Genomic DNA, 20,009 nt, shown 5'->3' on the forward strand with positions numbered 1-20,009 from the left:
CGACTTACACGCACGAGCGAGTGCGTCTATTTTTCTTCCAGAAAAACCCGGGGCGCATGAGTGATGTGTCCGCGTAAAGCGATGTCGAAAAACGAACAAGTCTCTCGTCTCACCATGTCGCATTCGATCGAGCTCTACCCAATCCCCTTTCACGGCTGACGCCAAGTCAACGAGGCATTTCTTGACTGCATATTCGTGCATCTTCCCCATCTTTGCCCGGCTTTGGGCGGATCCGGGGTCGCCCGGGAGGCGCTCGAACTTAACTTAGGAGGTTGGTGGGCTTGCACCCTGAAAATTGTCTAGGAAACAGAACCAATCAATTGGTCATAGTGATTGGTCGGTTCATTCTGATGAGGGAATTCAAAGACCATGAAACGATCCAAGCAAATAGACTCGACCTAGACTCCTTTCACCGGTAATATCGCTCACTCTGTTTGATACTCTTGCATAATAGTAAACGTGGACTCTGGTCATTGAATCATTCACCTAACCATTTGCGGGTAAAACCTCATCATGGGCTTGTTAGACAGACAGTAGCTGGGACTAGGGAATGGCAATAGTGGCACGCTCGCTGCGTAGCATGCGGGATATTGATGAGCTTAATGTCAAATCTGGAAGGTCTCAGCACCAGTCATTGGCTGCACCTTCCACATACTGAGATCTACCCCAACACAAATTACCTTCTCCCATCCCGCGGGAGATGATGTTGCCGGATACTTTTCTTCCTGCAGCCTCACTTTTTTGCTTCTCCATCTCCATCTCTACCTTCACTTACATACACACAACAGGCCAGCCCAGGCCAGACCGCACTATCAAGAACACCGCTTCACCCCAGCTTCCTTGGCGACAGCAACAGTGCACAATTGCGGAGAGCGAAGAGCAGCTTCCTTGAACAGCCAAGTCTTCACTCGATTCAAGGGACTTCACTGATGGAGTCGAGTGCTACCTTGACTGTCCCAGCCCCTGGATGTCGTTGTGCCTACCAGCCTCCGCTCCGACTTTCTTATTCATGCACTCTCCGCCACAGTCTGGGGTAGGACTGTTCATCTGATAGGGGCTGTCGAAGCATGGACTTGATTTGACTTCACGGTAACTTGACTTTACGGTCTTGTGCCTATTTGCGCCCTGGGTGCTTGCATCTTGTGAACCACAAAAGAAGATTCGTGAGGATCAGCATGACAAGCCAAAGTCGCATCATGCTGTTGTCGCCTCTGCTGACGTTACTCAGAGGCTGAGGCGGTCTATCAACAAGTCATGGTTTATCCGAAAACGAAAAATGATACGTGAATCTGGCACGATGCGCATACGTCACTCGAGATCCTGACCTCTATTTCCAGAGCGGAGAAATCTCGAAATCTCGCAGTGCTGTCACCGTCAACACTCCGGTCTCGCGACGATGGCACATTTGCCTGTATGTCTCACACATACAGCCGGCTTGATCTGGAGACTTCAAAACTAGAATCTTCAGCCTGTTCTCCAAATCCTAACCCCAACGACCCCAAATAGCCACCGCAAATTGAAATGCAGGGATTTATAACTGCCCGCATGTGAGACCCGCTTGTACCGATCCACGCGATTTGGCTTGCACGCGACCTTCGGCAGTCAAGCTGTCGAACTTACTATTGGCTAGCCCTGAACCACATCCTTCGCTGCGTAGTCCAGTTTTGATTGTCAATCACACTGTATTGTCAAGGCTCTATCGCAAAGCTCTGGGTAAATCGGAAGCTGCGGTGTTTACAGCCTCTGGTTCGTAGCCATCGTCTGGCCTGTGATGATACAAACTCTTATCAAAGCCTCACCGGAGGCGGCGACGTGGCTAGGACGTAGGACCGATAACTCTGGTTTGGCAAAAACTGACACGGTGCTCTAGCACTCTTGCTCCACCATGATGGATGCTCGTTCCTGATATCCACTTCTTTTCCCTTCCACAAACTTAGCACGCCAACTTGCCGCCGCTGGCCGTACCATGTCTTCAAGGTACCGAGTACCAGCCGAGTCCAGCGCTCAGAAAGTCCAGGCCCTGTCAGTTGTCGGACATTACTTTCCCAAAGACAGACAGAAAGCTCAGAGAAGCACTAAGCGCCCCGAGCTAAAGGCCCCAGACGCGGCTTTTTTTTGCTGTTTTCTTTACGTGTCTGTTGTTGGTAGTCTTTGTGACAACCCACCTACTGTCACTTGTCCCTACCAAAGTGCCTCGCCGTTGGCTGGCGCCAGTAAATGAGGCTCTTGCGTCCATTTCATTGCTCCAGCTCCCCATGACAGTCTCCACGACAGCCCCCGTATCTATCTGGCATCCTATCTATCCGTGCCGTCATTCCCGGAATTGCAAATTTATTTGTTCAATCGCGAATCGGATATGATGTCAATGCTATAGGTTGTCTGGAGAAATTGGACTAGAGAACCTGCTAAACCGTTGAGTATTTTCGCATGTTACCTTAACATATGCCTGAAACAATCCCGTCGGATATTCGACAACGGTGTGTCCGCCTTTGGCACGATTGGGATTGGCGTTTATCAAGAGACAAGCCTCGATCTTGCTGGTCCTGGTTGATAAAATCTATATCTTGTTTCCAATACAAGCTAGTGACCCTGTCGGTGCGACCGGCTTTTACAGCTCACAACAAGTCGCAGTGCAAAGGTTGTAGCGAGGCTCTGCCGCGACCTCGATAGTTGCGCGCCACGCTTTCACACCGTGTTGGGCCTGGTAATTCAGAGCATACGAGAAGGACCAGGATCAGTGATCGACGATGGACAGCACCTTAGCGGTCAGCTTCCGATGGTGACTTTGTTTGCGTCGCTATTGAAGAGTCTCCATCTTAAAAAGGAATTTCTCCAGGCTCCACGAGTCTCCAAACCTTGGTGTGGGATTTGTTGGAGAAGAATCCTCTCTCGCTGGCTAAACTGACTTTTGGCGAGTCAATAACGAAAACTGGAGCATACGACTCGATGATGGATGGACGGACCTGAGGCTGCCGGAGGACCCTGCATCTCATCCCAACAACTAATTCACTCATACAATTTCGAGCGATTCATACTCCATAGTGAAGCTGTGGAAGTCTGCATCCTGAACCTATCCGTACTAATTCCGCCTCAGAACACTCATGAAAGTTGCAATCAAGTACAAGTCCCTAAACTGGGGATTAGACGCGACTCGCGACTTAGGGAATATCACGGAGCCGAAGACGGACATATGTCAAAAGCCAAGCAAACATGCTGACAACCATGCAACTCTTCGAGCCATCTCAATTGCTTACACGCAAAGGATGCCACACCCCGGATCTTGGCCGCAAGGCTAGTTCACTTCAATGTTCGGCTTTGGCGGACATCAACTCGACTCAAAATCAGGTGTAGGTCTGTATTATCGTCAGTCATGTTCTCAGATGACACGAGGCGCATGAGAGTTTTTTGTCCATTGCCCACATTCATGCAGCTGCATTGAGGTCCAGAGCCAATCTTGACTTCCTTCTCTCCGGAGATGCCAAGAGTCTCGAAGCGAGGAACGACCGGTTGATGAAACAACTGGCCTCGGTCGTTGGACGAACAACTCAGTCGCTGACTGAAACGAGAGTGTTTCCTTTACACCAGAAACGTTGTGGCACAGCCAAGATGGATGTGCGTTGCGCAAAGTTGCGCGTCGCGACGAGCATATTCACCTCGACTTTCTTTTTAGGCCGCATGGTATTACGCGCCTAGTGCAGCCTCCCGCATGACTGGTGGATGGGCGGCCTTCACTTGCCCATGGGGTATACCGCCTGAAGAACATCTGTCCATGAAAGGCTGCAGAATGCTCAATCTGCATGTCTGCTTAATCAAGCCTCGTCTTACACTCATATTTATGACTTCCGAGCAGACCATTTTCTTCCTCATCCATAAAGCCTTGCAGATCGGGAGCGACATCACATATGTGAGCCCAGTGACACAGCTGCTGGTTTCAAAGAGGCGTCGTCATTTTTGTGTCGCCAGGAGTCGCAATTCCATTTACTTACCACCTGTGTATCCATGAAATTCTACAAGCCTCGATGATTGACGACGCGTCCCGTTAATCTTGAAATTGGTCACGAACATAGCCTCAGTGACTATTGATTTCGGAATCCGATGTGTGTCAGAGGACGTGCATTTAGTCGTCCAGCCCTATTATGTTTCCAAGTCGATCATCCAGGATACCAAGACGGCGACTACCGATGCCAACACTTTTGATGCCACAGATGTGAATCTTGGCTCTTGGCTGATGTTGTTCTTTTCCACACGCCCGGCCTTGGCCAGATGAACCAAGACTTGACAGCCAAGAGCCAAGACATGTGTTCTCGATGTTCGATTTCTGTTACCGCCACCAAACCATACGATAATTTTATGTCCCCGTGTGTTGTACCGAGACTTGGATTTGAGGCTATATCGACAGGGTCTTCGTCTAGACTCATAGAGCAACGTGAGTATTTGTCCAGATCGCTAACATACATGCACACGTTTGCAGGCTGAGCCTGGGCAGCATAACTCATCATTGTCCAGACCGTGTAGAACGGCATTATAGTCTACTCCCAGACTCTGTCAGTCCACTCTGAAGCTACATACGACAGAACTCCCCTTGCCGTTTTTGACAACGATTGAGGCAAAGTGGATGGATGATGTTTATAATTGAGCTGTCTGTTATTCCGTCTTGGCTCGAGTCGGTCAGTCCCGTGGTGCTTCGGTTTCTCTGTGACCTTTGCTTTTTTTCTGGTCATGCAAGTGCGTGCTTGGTAGAAAGTTTCTGGATTTTCATGGTATGGATAACATGCATGCACGATGAAGGGATGGATGGACCTTGAGTGGCTCCGTTAATTTCGGACTTGACAGGAAGCAGGTGTTTATTTTTCTGTCGTCGCGATTTGAGCGGCAGGTCAGTGGGTATGGAGTAAGATTGCAGCGTGCTTTGGGCGTGGGATGGGCATATGACTATGGTTTCAGTTCAGCGCGGAGTGTTTACTGTAATCGATTGATGGATTGATTGGTATGCAGTCGGATATTGCGCTGGAGCCAAACTGTGGATGAATGGATCCATCCGCGCGACAATTAGTTGCATCTCAAAAGGTTTAGCACAAGGGATTTCTAATTTTGGGGCTTCGAGACAAGTGCGATATGTGTCTCTTGTTAAGTTAAGACCATGTTGTTACGTAGCGGCAGATAATGATGGATATCCCTGCCTGAGCATGTTGGTTGTTTATCTTTTCTGCATCACCTGAATGCGTAATTTGGAGGCTGAAGGGGTAGAGAGGTCACAGCCAGTCAAGCTCTGAGTCAGTTTACGTACCTTGTCTCAATAGAGAATACTCAACATACTAGCTGATACTTCCATATCAAATAACAACTGTCATATCAAAGTCTCTATCTAAAAGGACCGTCGGTGATCAATCCAACTTAGTCAGGGGAAAATCTCGCACTATACCCCAATCGAGCCCCATGGGGGTTTCTGGTGATAACCGAACCTTGTTTCTGACACCAAAGGAAGAGTAAAAGTACAGTAATCCATCGAAAACGATATCGATGAATGGCTAGTCATGTGAATGAACGGCATTAATGAGTTTATTGCTGCCTGATAGAATGGCGCTGTCGATCTGTCGACTTTATTTTAACTACCGACGGTGAAGGCTTCGATCGTCACGGTCTGTCTTGTCTTGGCGGTGCAAGTGCTGTTGGTGAGTACGTTCAGGGATGAGACGATCGTGATCGCTTTGACGTGCTCGTGAGGAGTTGCAGGGAGGGATGTAAGATTACTGCGACGATCGAAATGTGGGTGAGAGTGGTGAGTGGTGGTGGTGGTTACCCTGTACCGGGCTGAGATAGAGCGACCAAGGTCAAAGAGAGGGGATACTAATTGCAACGCATAACTTTGGCTTTCTGTTGACGGATTATGTGGTTGGGGATAAATCGTGTGCACATGATGGAATGTTGAACTAGGGAGCTTAGTTTGAGTTTAGTTAGAGTGATATGTTGTGTTGACATAAAGAGCCCAAACTCACATGACGAGGCTGAGATTCCTCTCTAGCATCAAGTACATCGTGGAATCTTTCCACATAGCGAGTTAAACTTGAATAAATACAAGAGGCCATGGCTAAGGTTTCCGGTGAATTCCATTCAACTTGACGAAAGGCTCTTGTAACCCCCACCCCCCTAGAACTAAGCTCACCAAGTTACGGAAGGACTATTCAGAAGGATATATCACCCGAGATACTCAGTCTATGTAAGCACACGGAGGGATATCCACTACAAAAGAAGAAGCGTGTTAGTCTTGCTATACTGTCCAGATCTATGTTGTTGAGATATCGATAGCAATAAGTTTGAAGTACTTCTCCGTTTAACCATTCGATGTGACCCAGGAAGGAGCCAGAGAGGCTTTCAGATACATGCACGACTCATAAGTACGGAGACCTGAAGACCAAGTATAGATAAAAATTCATACATGAATAAATGTCTTTTTTTAAACAGTACTATAAAAGGTATAGAAGTGATTGAAAGCACGTCAATGACCCCAGAAACGAGTCGTCACTGTTGAGGCTTCGCATGGCTTTGCTGTGAGCAGTGGGGGAATCACAATACGATTCGACTACACAACCACAATACTAGAAGCGAAAGGGCTATCTGTAACGGATGGACCGGCTTTCTTCTCTGTGTCGGCAGTGACGAGTGATCCAAGCCGTCAGGCGATATACCTGACGAGGGAAGACACTCGATCATACAGAGCCACAAGTTGCTCACACAAACATGAAAACCAAGTAAAGTGAGTAAAGTAACATAGGAGACCACGGCCATCAGGATCGAAAAGCAAACAGGACATGTTTGTACAAACATGAAGATGACCTTTGAGGTCAAGTTCTGAGTTGACTACCCTGCAGGTACGCCGGGATGCCGTCAGATCATGTAACTCAAACTCTCTCCTGTAAAAATTCTTTCTTGGCACGCACTGTTAGTGCGGTGCTAGGAGCGGGATTTTCTGCAGGCCACGCGACCACACAAAAACTGCGGGGACGCTATCGGCTCCCTAACAGCAGTTTTCAGAGAAGGAATTTTGGAGAGTTCGCCTTCTCTGACAACACCTTTGTCGGATCTAATGGCGGCACCTCAGAACCAGAACGCCTTAGATATCGGAGGGCGATGCCCCGGGCATTCGTAGCGACATCCTTCCGATCAACGACGCCGATTGCGATGGGTTTTTCTCCTTTAAAGGCAAGCCGCACCGTCGGCCTCTGATCCCTTCCCGAGGTTTTTCCCTGCCGCCGCGACAGTCGACTACGAGCTACAACTTGGTTACTGGAGATTGTGGACTGCGTCAGCAGATGTAGTGATGCGCGAGAGAATTCTGGTCGGTGGAAAAAGTTCGACAATAGATTGCCCTCGAACCCGCTGACGGGTGACGGGCTTGAGAAATACAGCACCTTTTGTGCCATTGGTATGCTGGATGGTGAAGGAAGCGGGGTATCCTGTACCTAGCTAGCTCAGCACGTCTTTTGCTCCAGTAGGAGATTTGGCTTCGTTACAGCCACCCAGACGAAAAATACACATACATACATACATACATACATACATACATAGATCATGTAACTCGACAAGAACGAGACAACACGACCCCTTCAGAACATTAAAGCATCCAGGGGATGTTGAGCATCCATGTAAGAGCCTATATAAAAAGAAAGACAATGATGAAGACTTCATTCCTGGATACAACATGTTTCCACCCTGGTTTTACATCGCCCAAACTTCCTAACCAATGATCACAAGAGCTTCACTGCCAAGAGACATGCTGCTGGATACCAGAAATAGAGAGCAAGCATCTCCAGGTTGTCTATTGGTCGCGTTCTCTATGAAATGTTTGTGGTGGAAACTTCGCCCTGAGGGAATAATAGTAACAGACAACCACTTCAGAGGCAAACAACATATTGTATTCAGATTCAACGATATGTATAGGACACTGCTATAGGTCGTAGATGTGAAAAGGACATCATCAATATGGCAAGCCTCTAGCAGTACAATGCTGGAACCTGGGGGCACTGTTGAATCACCCGGCGACTACCATGACCGAACCGAATTCACGGGCACGACTTCACAAGGCGCAAGTATTTAGTGGAATATCGTAACTTTTCATTTGTAGCCAACAAAGCTACGTGGGCCAAGGGGCCCTCATTAAACAAACAAAAACACATCTGGTCGTCAATGCGCATGCACGAAGCCGTCAATCACGACTGTTTGCCCGCCAACTGATGCAAGAAACCGTCTCCCGAAGCCAAGTCCTTGTATAGACCTTGGAGCCATGTTGCCAACGCCGCCTTCTTCGCTGCTTAAAGCAACCAGGGAAATCAACAATAAAATAACAAAATGTCCTCCCATTTCCATACCTGGGTATCATTACATAATCTTGTGCGTCCTCCTGGGAAGAAATCTCTAGTTATTTGTGGGATCAGGGAATGTGAAGCCAGCGGGAAAGTTGGGCATGCCGTTCGGCAATGTGCCAATACCAAAGGGGAACGAGGCAACCATGTTCTGTCCATCCTGAGCAAGGTCGCGGTGATCGTCCCGACGATTGTGTCCGTTTGAGCCGTTGTCTCTACTTCGGCGCCAACGGGAGAGGTCTTCGTCCCGATTGCGAGTTGACTTGGGTCCGTTGCTACCGCCCTTGTCCGTTTGCATGCGTCGGCTGATGGCCTTGGATGAGACTCCAGCTCCGATCTCGATATCGGGCTCCTCCACTGACAGGCCAGTCTCAATGGGTTGTCCACCGCTGCCGCCAAAGGGGGCGGTCAACATCCACTTGCGATCAGCTTCCGTCAACTTATGGATAGGAATAATGCTGACACCCGTTGAATAGTCGCTACAGTCCCGAGGGCCGAAACCAACACCCCAACGAGTCTGCTAAAGTTAGCTCGAGTCAAAGCACCAAATAGAGACTACAGTTACTTACACGAAGGGGCACCTCCAGATTGCGGGAGTCCTCAGTACCTTGCTTGGCGTTGACAGCATCTTGTCGGCTAAGCATCTTCACGAAAGCATGTCGCTTGTCCTTGTTGACAATGCATGTTTGCACCGTACCGAAGCGGCCAAATATGCCACGCAATTCACTCTCAGAGCAGCTGTTCCTTGGTTAGTTAACGCGATACGAATACAGATGAGGATACACCTACGTTACTCCACCAACAAACAATGTTCGGCTATAGACCTTGATGTGTCCGGATGGAAGAGTTGGATCGTACTCGACCCATTTGTCGGCTGAGCCTTGTTCATGAAGCGGGGTCTCACTTCGTCCACGGTGTCCATGAGGGCTACGCTGGCGATATTCACCTCCACGGCGGTCATCATGACGACCACGGTTAGGAGAGTCACGGGCATAGTCTGGGCGATCACGTCCATTTCGAGGAGAGCCACGACCACCCCAGCCACGGTCAGGAGATCGTGAACGAGAACGTCCATGGAATCTAGGAGGAGATCTTGTATGGCCGTAGCCTGGCATACGTGAATCCTCTGGCTTGCCTGAAGGGCCACCCCATGCAGTTTGACCAGGAATTTGGGGACCCTGTGCATAAGGAGCAGGCTGCTGAGCTGGGAGAGCGCCAGCTGCGGCCGCGGCTCCTGCACCACCCATACTCTGAATGAGAGCAGGAATCTTATCAAATGGAATACCTTGGTCAGCGAGCGCCTTAATCAGCATGATCTGCTGCTGAGTGCTTGGATCAAGCCCAAGGCCAGGTGCTGCACCAGGCATGGCCCCATTGACTGGATTAGGTGGGTTACTTGGGTTGTTCAGAGGAGAGCCTGCATATCCATTCTGCGCCCCCATATGTGGGAGGCCGAAAGGAAGAGACGGCACATTTACGGGTTGCGACGCCGGAGGATACGATACAGGCGGCGTAGCAGATGATACTGGTTGAGGTGGCGCGGCAGGTGGCAGGTTATACGGTGCTGTGGGAGCCGGTAAGGGGTTGGCAGGGGGAGCGGTTGTGTTTTGACGAGCGATGTTAGCCAAAGCTTCAAGAATAGATGTACCGCTAGGAGCCTGAGGAGCTGAAGTCGTAGCGGGAGCTGAAGCGCTGCCATGCTGCGAGCCTAGCACATTGGGCGGCGGGCTACCGGGAGGAGTTGTCGATTCATCTATAACATCACATGTGTTAGACTACAAGTTGATTTGAGGCAATAAAGCAGTACCGCTTGGGCATATGAGGCCAGGTGTGATACTGCTTGCGTGAAAAACGTACTCTGTTGTGGTGCGTTGAGCTTCTCTCTAAAAGACTCGAGCATTGGTGTAGGGAACGTCTGGCCCTTCTCCCAGATATCAAGGAGCTTCTTAATCTTTTCCTACACGGTGGATTATGTGTGAGTTACGATCCATATAAATAGTACGAAGGTCAAATATGTCAAGGAACGAGGGTCGTCAACAGAAGCGCCTTGCAAGATGCTCCAGTATGCGCGGCACGTGGCAGTGACTGGTTGCCAGCTACATGAGGGTGATAGTCAGATATGCGTACCTTTTGTTCTTCCGGGGCGGATTGAAGGATGTCATTCATCAAAACAGGCATGAGTTCTGTCACTCGATTGACGCCAGCGGCATAGGTTCCATCCGGGGCAGAGCTGTTAATTGTCTGTGCCTGTGCCTTGGCTTGCTCGAGCCATTTCCGGGTTACAGAGTCTACGACGTAGAGTACCCCTAACTTGTGTGTTCCTGGTGTCTTTTTGAAGTGTGTGAAGATTTTCTGAATGAGGACGGATTCGGCCTGTTGGCACAAGCAGTTAGCGATTGTTTGACGTTGCAGCAAATAGAGATGCTTGGTTAAACCTTACCTGGATGTTGGAAACGCAAAGAGAGGTCAAACTGGTGATGCGAGATCCGGACACACCTGGCGGTTTTAAGTTGAGCATAGCCTGGAGACCAGTCTCCAAATCCGCGACTGCGGACGCCATGATGATTTGATTTGAAGTGATGTAATGTGTGTGGTGCTTGTATGATAGACTGGAGTAGTCGACGAGCTACGCGTGATGCCTCAAAATGCGATGCACTCCGGCCAAATATGATCCCACAACGAAATAACCAGAGGTGGGCGATGCCACTTGAAATAAAATGCCTGCAGCACGAGAGAGAAGCGAGGCAAAGAGAAGAGACGCAGAAGAATATTTCTGTCTGAATCAAAATTTCTTTGTCGCGTTATTCAGGTACGAAAAAGCTTAAGCGGGTCCTTCCTTCCTTAGGTGGGCAGGTAGAGAATTTTTTTCTTTTACGCAGTCGCGACTGGCGAGATAAGTAGTAGTAGTACGAGAGCAGTCCCAGTTATTGTAAGATGAAGTAATGTATCAGCTGGAAATATGCGACGCAAATACAAATAGAGAAGGCAGGCCTCAGGAGTACGGGTACGACTTGTGCGAGAGAAAGCTCTTCTACTGTTTGCGTCAGGAGCGCGACGAGTCACGAGATTGTGCAGTGGGCGATAAAGCCAACAGAGACCGTCAAACGAGAAAAAAATTGTCAGTACTAGAGACAAGGTCGGAAAATGACTGCACTGGCGTTGTTTGCGTGTTCGCCTCGATGGGCGTCGTCGTCAAGAGTGATGCTGCTCTTTTCTTGGTTCGTGAGGTGATGATGGATGAAGTGGGAGGAGAAAAGCTGAGGCGAAGGAGCGTGACAGGTGGGGCAGCCTTTTTAAGTGTCGCAGTCTGGTTCCAGGTCACTCAAATCTTTATTCCGGGTTTGGGTTTGGTGGTCCTGATAGTTTATCCGGTGCCAACCCAGAAAAGGAAAGCCTCTGAACCTCTACCAACATCACGGCCGTTGTGCCTGGCCAGACTTGTACTGCAGTAATTCAGGCATTCACCACCTATGATAAGATAAAGCAAGGTAGTTCTCATTTGTGACCGAGCTCTGTTTCCCGAGTATGGTTGTTTCTTTGTTACTATAGATACTGCTCCACATGTATACAATATGTAAGTTACTGGACATAACAAAGCAGTGGAATTAACCATAACCATGTACGCTTGCCTTATCCAAGTCATGCTCTTGTTTTTGGTTCTATGTTCTTCTATCTTCACGCGGTAAGCTCTGCTGCTTGAGGGTAGTCCCAACTAATGCCTATATGCTAATCTGGACTGAGAATCAAAAACAGTTACCTATTGGCAAACTCATATTCATGTAGATGCTTGCAACTACCAGGTCACCATCCAGTTTACATAACCAGGGACTTATTATGGTTTACATTTCCGGATTGAATCCGTAACAAGCTTTTAGTGTTAGTGGAGTGCATGATACCCTAGATAAGGACACAGACAAGACGAGGCATCTAAGAGGAAAGCAATTCCGTAAACGCGCGATTTCTTATGGAGCTTATGTAGTCTGTACGTAAATCTCGATGAAAAGCATGCACTTCGGCCAAGATGCTGCGGTAATAAGCATGCTATGTTGTTAGTATCAAGGATGCTGTGGGCGCCTAGATCATGAAGCGATATGTGAAACGGACGGCTAATAATTAATAATAGATTGTCGAGGGACCCACGATACATACATCGTGATTATTGGAGAAAGGTATGACAAGAAATGCCAAGTTGCTGAAAGCCATTAGATGGTGCTTGGAGACAGCATCACAAGACAGAATAGCCGATGTTGGTGGGTTTGAAACAGCCGAGGTGACCGGGTGATCGGAAATACTGTATTGAGTTGAGCGCTTCGTTCAAACAGGTTTCGCGATCAGATGTGATTATCTTCTTGGAGAATGGCGGTTAGGGATCAGCTGTCCGGATGCTCCGTAGAGACCTTCTACTGGCCGGATAGAAGGGTAGGTCGGCAGTCCGAAGCCCTGCGGCGCTGGCTCGGAGGCCCGGCGATGGATCACGGTAGTTCCGGGTCGTCTTGTCCTCGTGTTTAATTCTAGGTCCGACGAACCCATCTTTGGTTCTGACGTCAAATCACGGCTACGTCGATAATGGCCAGCATGACCGAGGTCCCACGAGCAATGAGCCAAACAAATGTGTTGATTGTGATGGTATCTCCACTTGTTCTTCCAAAGGGGCTCGCTTGGGTGGAGCCAAGAACATTTCCATCATGGAGACAATATTCGGAGGATACACCAGTTCCGAAGTTGTCATGATGAGAGAAAAACCCGACGTTGAATGTAAACAACAGGGGGTAGAGCCTGGCTGAGTAGATTTTGAATGCACCCATATTGATTCTTCTTCACTCCATGCTCCTGCATATTGTCAAATATCAATCAATGCTGAGAAACACACAGACAACATCTGGTGCCGAGAAGCAGCCGCAAGCCCTCCCTCCCTCATCCTGTTTGTCCTCACAAGCCAAGCCAACGCAATCCCCAGACCCAAGACACAAGCCTAGACTATCACTAGCTGTTGGGGTTCCATCCTGTCTTGGGGAGGCAAGAATACTTAAGACTTCTACCCTGAGCGACAAAAAGACTTCAGTAGATCTTCTGCAGCAATAGTGGACATCCAGACCAGTTATTTTAGCGGCTTTATTCATGGTCTAAAGTTTTCTTGCTCCCTACGGCAGGCATCTCGGCCATTTGGGGGAGGGCTTGGAGTGCGTCGAATTGGAGCTTGAGAACGCGGGAGAGGGACAGGGATTGGGGCCGAAATTTTGGGGCTTGCAGATGCAGGTTGAGGGGGCCCGCGGTAAATGTTCCTCTAGAGTCGTAGCTCAGTCACTTTTTTTTTGCCTGTGCAACCTCATCAAAATAAGAGGACAGCATGGCACTTGGATCATAGAGGGGACATGTAGTTCCGGTGAGACACTATTATGGATAGCGATCGGTCAGTTGGCAGCGATACATATCAACTTGCTCTGTTTACCTACCTCAACTCATTAGATAGTTGCAAAAGGGCATAACCGAGGACTATTAACGGATACAACCCAACTGGCAGTTGATGACGGAATACGGCTGGGTATGGTCGAAAAAGAGGGTGCTGTGCTCTACTGTAGCGAGCTCTGATGTAATCGAGGGTAGATTAGATTGAACTTGACGGGCTGAAGTCAATTCTCCAACACACAAAAATGACGATTTCAATGACAGCTATCGACCTAATGAAACGCTGAAGCTCTTCAACCCCGCAAAGATACCTCTCCTCTACCTCTAGCAGACAGATATTGACTTCATGATGTCCAGAATTGAAACCCCAGTAACAAAAGCAAAACAAAAAAAGCGTTGTCCCCAGAAACGTCACCCCTGGTAAATCGGCGGAAGAAAAAAAAACTGGCTGAGGCTGTCCATCCAACCCCCTGTAAAAGTCCATCCCGTCGAGCAAAACCGGGCTGCTTGCACTGTATCCTGCCCCATAAGTCCCGCTCCGCTTGATGCTTCATGCCCCCCGTACCCCCGGTCCCCGAGGTTCAGTACTCACAGCTAAGGTAGAGCCAAGCTGAGAGGACAATGTCACAGAATGAGACGGGGTAGTCTACTTTTTTTTTGTGCCTCCCTCTCAAGCTTGCGCCTTTTTTTTTATCGACTGGATCTCTTGGCTTACTTGAACCTCTTCCTCCCCGTTACCTAACTTAACCTACTTTTTCCTCCCCTCCACTCTATCCTATCCCTCATATACCTCTCCTCTTCCCTCCGGCATCTCCGCCTCTTGTTCCTGTTCTTGCTTTTGCACTCGTATCTTCTTCGTCTGCATAACTATCTCTCACAATGGCTTCTGTCGCCCGTCTCAGCAACGCTGCCCTGCGGGCTTCCCTCCGCTCTACTCCTATCAATGGCTCTGTCTTCAACGCCGTTCGATGCTATTCGGCTAAGACTCAGGTATGTTAACCTCGGATAAAGCACAAACCCAAGTTTCATGGATCCTCAAACGTCATGGACGTTACCCATTTGACACTCATGATCGCCCACACAAAACACACAAGATTTATACTAACGATTATCCTCACAGACCCTGAAGGAGCGATTCGCCGAGTTGCTGCCCGAGAAGATTGAGCAGGTCAAGGCCCTCCGAAAGTCAGTCGCATTCTCTCTTCTCGGTTCATTGTTTGCCGAGCTAGGGCCCACGCCGAGCCTCAAGCTTGCAAACGACGACAGAACCACCCGCAGTTGAACTTTGATAACTAACATTCACATAGGGAGCATGGTTCCAAGGTCGTCGACAAGGTCACTCTTGACCAGGTCTATGGTGGTGCCCGTGGCATCAAGGCCCTCGTCTGGGAGGGTTCCGTCCTCGACTCTGAGGAGGGTATCCGATTCCGTGGCAAGACCATCCCCGAGTGCCAGGAGCTTCTCCCCAAGGCTCCCGGTGGCAAGGAGCCTCTTCCCGAGGGTGAGTTCAGCCCAGTCGCAGCAATGCGCACAAAACCTCGCAATATCATGAATACTGACATTAAACCGCGCAGGTCTCTTCTGGCTTCTCCTGACCGGTGAGGTTCCTACTGAGCAGCAGGTCCGCGACCTCTCCGCTGAGTGGGCTGCCCGCTCCGATCTCCCCAAGTTCGTCGAGGAGCTCATCGACCACTGCCCTACCGACCTTCACCCCATGGCTCAGTTCTCTCTGGCCGTCACCGCCCTCGAGCACACCTCCAGCTTTGCCAAGGCTTACGCCAAGGGTATCAACAAGAAGGAGTACTGGGGTTACACTTTCGAGGACTCCATGGACCTCATTGCTAAGCTCCCCAACATTGCTTCTCGCATCTACCAGAACGTCTTCAAGGGCGGAAAGGTCGCTCCCATCCAGAAGGACAAGGATTACTCCTTCAACTTTGCCAACCAGCTTGGCTTCGCCGACAACGCCGACTTCGTTGAGCTCATGCGTCTCTACCTCACCATCCACACCGATCACGAGGGTGGTAACGTCTCTGCCCACACCACTCACCTTGTCGGCAGTGCTCTCAGCTCTCCTTTCCTCTCTCTGGCCGCTGGTCTTAACGGTCTCGCCGGCCCCCTCCACGGTCTTGCTAACCAGGAGGTCCTGAACTGGCTCACCGAGTTCAAGAAGTCTGTCGGTGACGATCTCAGCGACAAGGCCATCACTGACTACCTCTGGTCTACCCTCAACGCCGGCCGTGTCGTCCCCGGTTACGGCCACGCCGTCCTCCGAAAGACTGATCCCCGTTACATGGCTCAGCGCGCTTTCGCCCAGGAGAAGATGCCCAACGACCCCATGTTCAAGCTCGTCTCCCAGGTCTACAAGATTGCTCCTGGTGTCCTCACCGAGCATGGCAAGACCAAGAACCCTTACCCCAACGTTGATGCCCACTCCGGTGTCCTTCTCCAGTACTACGGTCTTACTGAGGCCAACTACTACACCGTCCTCTTCGGTGTCTCTCGCGCCATTGGTGTTCTTCCCCAGCTCATCATCGACCGCGCTCTCGGTGCCCCCATTGAGCGACCCAAGTCCTTCTCCACTGACAAGTGGGCCGAGCTTGTCAAGAAGCTGTAAGGAGTTTAAAAATGAAAGGGAAAAAGGAGACGGGAGGATAATGCTCAGAAGATGGGCAGAATGGATTGCCGAGTTAATGGCATTTGTACAACACAATGGGACTGTTTTAGTTTAGTAATGAGCAAGTCGTCGCGGCGCGCCGATTGAAATGAAATGATTTAACAGTTAATCTGCAAAGTTCCTCGTGTCTACGAACTGATTCCATGTCATGACTCGCAATTGAGCTCTTTGTAAATACAATTGAGTAAATTGTGTGTTGCCATACAGCATATTCACTTACGCCGTGATAGCGTCGTTATCTCGAACTTTTTTTTCTTTGGTGGAGACGGGAATGTTGACCCCATTGAAAGTTTCTTACATTAGCCAGCCTTGCGAGCCGGGACAACTCACCAGTAGAATGCCCGTGGTTCTGGTTCAAACTTTCAAGGAGACTCAAGAATTGTTGAATTCTCTCTCCCGTCTGCAGAAAACCCCTGCATCGTAAATGTGACAAGTGAATAACATGTACGTCACGTAGTCTCGGTGAGAGATTACACCGACAAAATCCCTTGCGGGATCCGTCCATTTCAGGGACCCGAGCTCTCAACAGTCTAGACATTCCTTCAATCGGTTGGGTGGAGGAGGGGCGTTGAGAGCTCCAGGTCCCTCTAATTCGGCGCCACAGGGGGGACGAAAATAGAGGTGAGAGCTGTGATCTTCGGGGGGTGGCTGAGGTTATTACCGAATGGGGAAGTAAGAGAGCTGCGAAGCTGTTGGATTGATTGTTGAAGATGTATGTTTCAAGGTGTAGTGAATTGTCTGTAGTTTGTGAGTGATAGTGAAGCAGGTTAGCTGTTAGTTGTTGAGGTCTAGACTTGTGAGCTTATGATAACTGTGCTCAGCAGTTGTAAGCAATCTGGACCTTTTGGTGTGAGTGAAAATACGGAGAGCTTCAGAAGTGGGTGGGCTTGGTCAGTCTTATGAATAAAGAAGATGAATCTAGAGAAGAATCTAGAAAATCATTATCACAAGCAAATCTGCTCCCGCGGGATCTCTCTGTCGGCCATTGAACCCCAGGCCATCCACCCCCGGACTCCGATTTCACATGAGAGATCCAATACAATCCACGGGAGCTGATCTGATCTCGGTGACTTGATCTCGGCGATCCGAGACTTTCGGAGCTGGAATCAAGTCGTACAAGGAAGAGAAGTCTCCGAAGAGGGTCAATTGATTATTCGGAGAAAGGTCAGCATTATGAAAAATCACTATAGATGATATTTGACTGCATTTTCTTCCTTTTTTCTCGTTGTTTTCTAAGAATAGTGTTGTGGCTCTCAGCCTGTTGAATAGCGCCGTCAGCCTTATAAACGTGCCAACATGAGTGAGTACAGTGGCTCTACCCAAAATAAACGAGAAACACACACCGAAACACATGCAAAACATGATTGATTAACTACTCTCCAAGCTCGGGTCTTCTCGCGCATGCCTATCTCCATTTACAGCTTCAACCTCGGCGATTGACCTCCGCAACCGCAGGAAAACCCCATCTATTGTTGGTATTTCCCCTCCGATAAATCGGCTACTTCTCCGGGGGGCCCCCAAGCTTATTCTGCTTAGCCTCAGCTCAGCGCTTTTGCAGCCATCCATCCAACTGTTTTCATTGGATCTGACTCAGCATTTAGGTGTGCTTCAATACCGGTACGTACCGACAGTCCCTCAATCCCTAGCTCTCCCGGGTACTGCTCCTTCCCCCCCCCCACGTAAACCAGTCCCAGCACAGCACACGCCTCTAGCTCTCCCTTTTCCCTTTCTTTCCCGAATTCTTGTACACTTCTTTTCTTCCTCCTTCATCAACCTCTCTCAATACTTCAACGATCCCTCAAATTTCCCCAGCGACGAAGCACCCTAATCCCTTGGTCAGGGCCCTTATTCTACGACACTCCCAAAGTCATGGCTGCTACTATCCGTACCGATCTTCCAGCTCCCATTGGGGACAAGCAGCTGGAGAAGAAGCCCATCAAGTTCTCCAACTTGCTTCTCGGCGCTGGTCTCAACCTCTTCGAAGTGACCACCCTCGGACAGCCTCTCGAGGTCGTCAAGACCACCATGGCTGCCAACCGAGGTGACAGCATGGCTGCGGCTTTGGGACGCGTCTGGGCCCGCGGTGGTCCCCTGGGCTGTAAGTTGATAACCACAAACTCGATGCACTCCTGACTATTTACTGACTCACATGCCACAGTCTACCAAGGTCTCATCCCCTGGGCTTGGATTGAAGCTTCCAGCAAGGGCGCCGTCCTTCTCTTCGTCGCCTCCGAAGCCGAGTACTACGCCCGTGTCGCTGGTGCCTCTGAGTTTGGCGGCGGTATCCTTGGTGGTGTCACTGGTGGTGTTGCCCAGGCTTACGCCACCATGGGTTTCTGCACCTGCATGAAGACGGTCGAGATCACCAAGCACAAGATGGCTGCCTCCGGTGTCAAGCCCCAGTCTACCTTCCAGACCTTTGCTGAGATCTACCGCAAGGAGGGTATTCGTGGCATCAACAAGGGTGTCAACGCTGTCGCTATCCGACAGATGACCAACTGGGGTAGCCGATTCGGCCTCAGCCGTCTCGCTGAGGGTTGGATCAAGTCTCTCACTGGCAAGAAGGAGGGCGAGAAGCTGTCCGCTGGTGAGAAGGTCATCGCCAGTGCTCTTGGTGGTGGTCTCAGCGCCTGGAACCAGCCCATTGAGGTCATCCGCGTTGAGATGCAGAGCAAGAAGGAGGATCCCAACCGTCCCAAGAAGATGACGGTCGGCAACACCTTCAGGTACATTTACGAGACCAACGGCGTCAGGGGTCTTTACCGTGGTATCGCTCCCCGTATTTCTCTTGGTATTTGGCAGACTGTCTGCATGGTTGCTTTTGGCGATATGTAAGTTTCACCCGCTTTACTGAGGTTCGACCGACACTAACCGCACGACTACAGGGCGAAGACTTATGTTGAGAAGCTGACCGGCGAGTCGGTCACCGCTAAGCATTAGAAGGCGTTTAGGAATCTGGTTTGAAAATATCGCTCATGGTGAGCTTGACGTATGGATTGTCTAATGTATGGATTCGAATATCTCTGATGTAATGACACAAGCCTGTAAAAAGGCCGTCGCAAAGGAGGTGCTTGCGCCTTGAAGATTATCTTTCTATGATAGTTAGCTGTACAAAGTCATGGACCCTGTGGGTTTGACTTGAATAGAGAAAACAAGTGCGCAATGTTTCATTCTTTATCACTCGTAATGACCTTTGTTTGGAGTCTTATGGTTCAAATGACTGCAGATCACGCATACCATCTCAGTAAGAATACCTTAATTTACTAGCCCCTTTGCAATTGTCATGATTTCTTCCTATCATGAAGCTGCCATGACATTGTTGAGCTTGAACCTATGAGCTCGGGTTGTTTCGGGTCTGAGCGTTGAGTAGTGGGGTTGGCCAGTTGAGAACGAAGCTTGCCGATCTCAGTTCTTAGGCCTCAAGAAGCGGAGCATGATAATTGCTTCTTGGGATTAAAACAGCCCGAAGTGCCCATATTCTTCCTAATTTCACTTTTATAGGGCTATAGGTCGACATATAACAACATTAAGGAAATTCAACGTAGAATATGCTGTTGGTTTAATTA

The 20,009-nt window shown here is 49.5% G+C and overlaps 3 protein-coding genes across 10 annotated transcripts; 2 read left to right on the forward strand and 1 right to left on the reverse strand.

Annotated features, from left to right (window-relative positions):
* Positions 1-7,819: 7,819 nt before the first annotated feature.
* FOXG_11290 (uncharacterized protein) lies at positions 7,820-11,656 on the reverse strand. 3 transcript variants are annotated; one of them, XM_018390872.1, is made up of 6 exons: positions 10,801-11,656; positions 10,488-10,733; positions 10,218-10,317; positions 9,150-10,113; positions 8,930-9,098; positions 7,820-8,877 (listed from the first exon to the last, which is right to left on the reverse strand). In XM_018390872.1, exons 1-6 carry the CDS (start codon positions 10,918-10,920, stop codon positions 8,413-8,415), a joined length of 2,064 nt encoding a protein of 687 aa, XP_018249420.1. In that variant the 5' UTR covers positions 10,921-11,656; the 3' UTR covers positions 7,820-8,412. The 3 variants fall into 3 exon arrangements, with proteins under 3 accessions (XP_018249420.1, XP_018249422.1, XP_018249421.1); XM_018390874.1 differs by having other exon boundaries at positions 7,820-9,098; XM_018390873.1 differs by having other exon boundaries at positions 10,218-10,733.
* Positions 11,657-14,313: 2,657 nt separating this feature from the next.
* On the forward strand, positions 14,314-17,318 carry FOXG_11291 (citrate synthase, mitochondrial). Its single transcript, XM_018390875.1, has 4 exons — positions 14,314-14,756; positions 14,887-14,951; positions 15,074-15,267; positions 15,341-17,318. The coding sequence occupies exons 1-4, from the start codon at positions 14,646-14,648 to the stop codon at positions 16,381-16,383; spliced, it is 1,413 nt and encodes a 470-aa protein (XP_018249423.1). The 5' UTR covers positions 14,314-14,645; the 3' UTR covers positions 16,384-17,318.
* Positions 17,319-17,476: 158 nt separating this feature from the next.
* FOXG_11292 (mitochondrial DNA replication protein YHM2) lies at positions 17,477-19,708 on the forward strand. 6 transcript variants are annotated; one of them, XM_018390881.1, is made up of 6 exons: positions 17,608-17,743; positions 17,828-17,914; positions 18,045-18,060; positions 18,284-18,541; positions 18,602-19,274; positions 19,329-19,630. In XM_018390881.1, exons 4-6 carry the CDS (start codon positions 18,313-18,315, stop codon positions 19,381-19,383), a joined length of 957 nt encoding a protein of 318 aa, XP_018249429.1. In that variant the 5' UTR covers positions 17,608-17,743; positions 17,828-17,914; positions 18,045-18,060; positions 18,284-18,312; the 3' UTR covers positions 19,384-19,630. The 6 variants fall into 6 exon arrangements, with proteins under 6 accessions (XP_018249427.1, XP_018249424.1, XP_018249429.1 ...); XM_018390879.1 differs by having other exon boundaries at positions 17,477-17,743; positions 17,828-18,060; positions 19,329-19,708; XM_018390877.1 differs by having other exon boundaries at positions 17,828-17,918; positions 17,980-18,541; positions 19,329-19,708.
* The last annotated feature ends 301 nt before the right edge of the window (positions 19,709-20,009 follow it).

Source organism: Fusarium oxysporum, chromosome 1, assembly GCF_000149955.1.
Source record: "Fusarium oxysporum f. sp. lycopersici 4287 chromosome 1, whole genome shotgun sequence".
Classification (NCBI taxonomy): Eukaryota; Fungi; Ascomycota; class Sordariomycetes; order Hypocreales; family Nectriaceae; genus Fusarium; species Fusarium oxysporum.

What these genes read in the sequence shown, in the direction of transcription:
- FOXG_11290 (XM_018390872.1), bottom strand. Translation starts at nt 10,920, where the DNA reads ATGGCGTCCGCAGTCGCGGATTTGGAGACTGGTCTCCAGGCTATGCTC. An exon ending in TTTGCGTTTCCAACATCCAG is followed by an intron (nt 10,734 to 10,800) that starts GTAAGGTTTAAC and finishes TTGTGCCAACAG; the next exon opens with GCCGAATCCGTCCTCATTCA. An exon ending in TTGTTTGTTGGTGGAGTAAC is followed by an intron (nt 9,099 to 9,149) that starts GTAGGTGTATCC and finishes ACCAAGGAACAG; the next exon opens with CTGCTCTGAGAGTGAATTGC.
- FOXG_11291 (XM_018390875.1), top strand. Translation starts at nt 14,646, where the DNA reads ATGGCTTCTGTCGCCCGTCTCAGCAACGCTGCCCTGCGGGCTTCCCTC. An exon ending in GCTATTCGGCTAAGACTCAG is followed by an intron (nt 14,757 to 14,886) that starts GTATGTTAACCT and finishes TTATCCTCACAG; the next exon opens with ACCCTGAAGGAGCGATTCGC. An exon ending in CAGGTCAAGGCCCTCCGAAA is followed by an intron (nt 14,952 to 15,073) that starts GTCAGTCGCATT and finishes ACATTCACATAG; the next exon opens with GGAGCATGGTTCCAAGGTCG.
- FOXG_11292 (XM_018390876.1), top strand. Translation starts at nt 18,313, where the DNA reads ATGGCTGCTACTATCCGTACCGATCTTCCAGCTCCCATTGGGGACAAG. An exon ending in CCGCGGTGGTCCCCTGGGCT is followed by an intron (nt 18,542 to 18,601) that starts GTAAGTTGATAA and finishes CACATGCCACAG; the next exon opens with TCTACCAAGGTCTCATCCCC. An exon ending in ATGGTTGCTTTTGGCGATAT is followed by an intron (nt 19,275 to 19,328) that starts GTAAGTTTCACC and finishes GCACGACTACAG; the next exon opens with GGCGAAGACTTATGTTGAGA.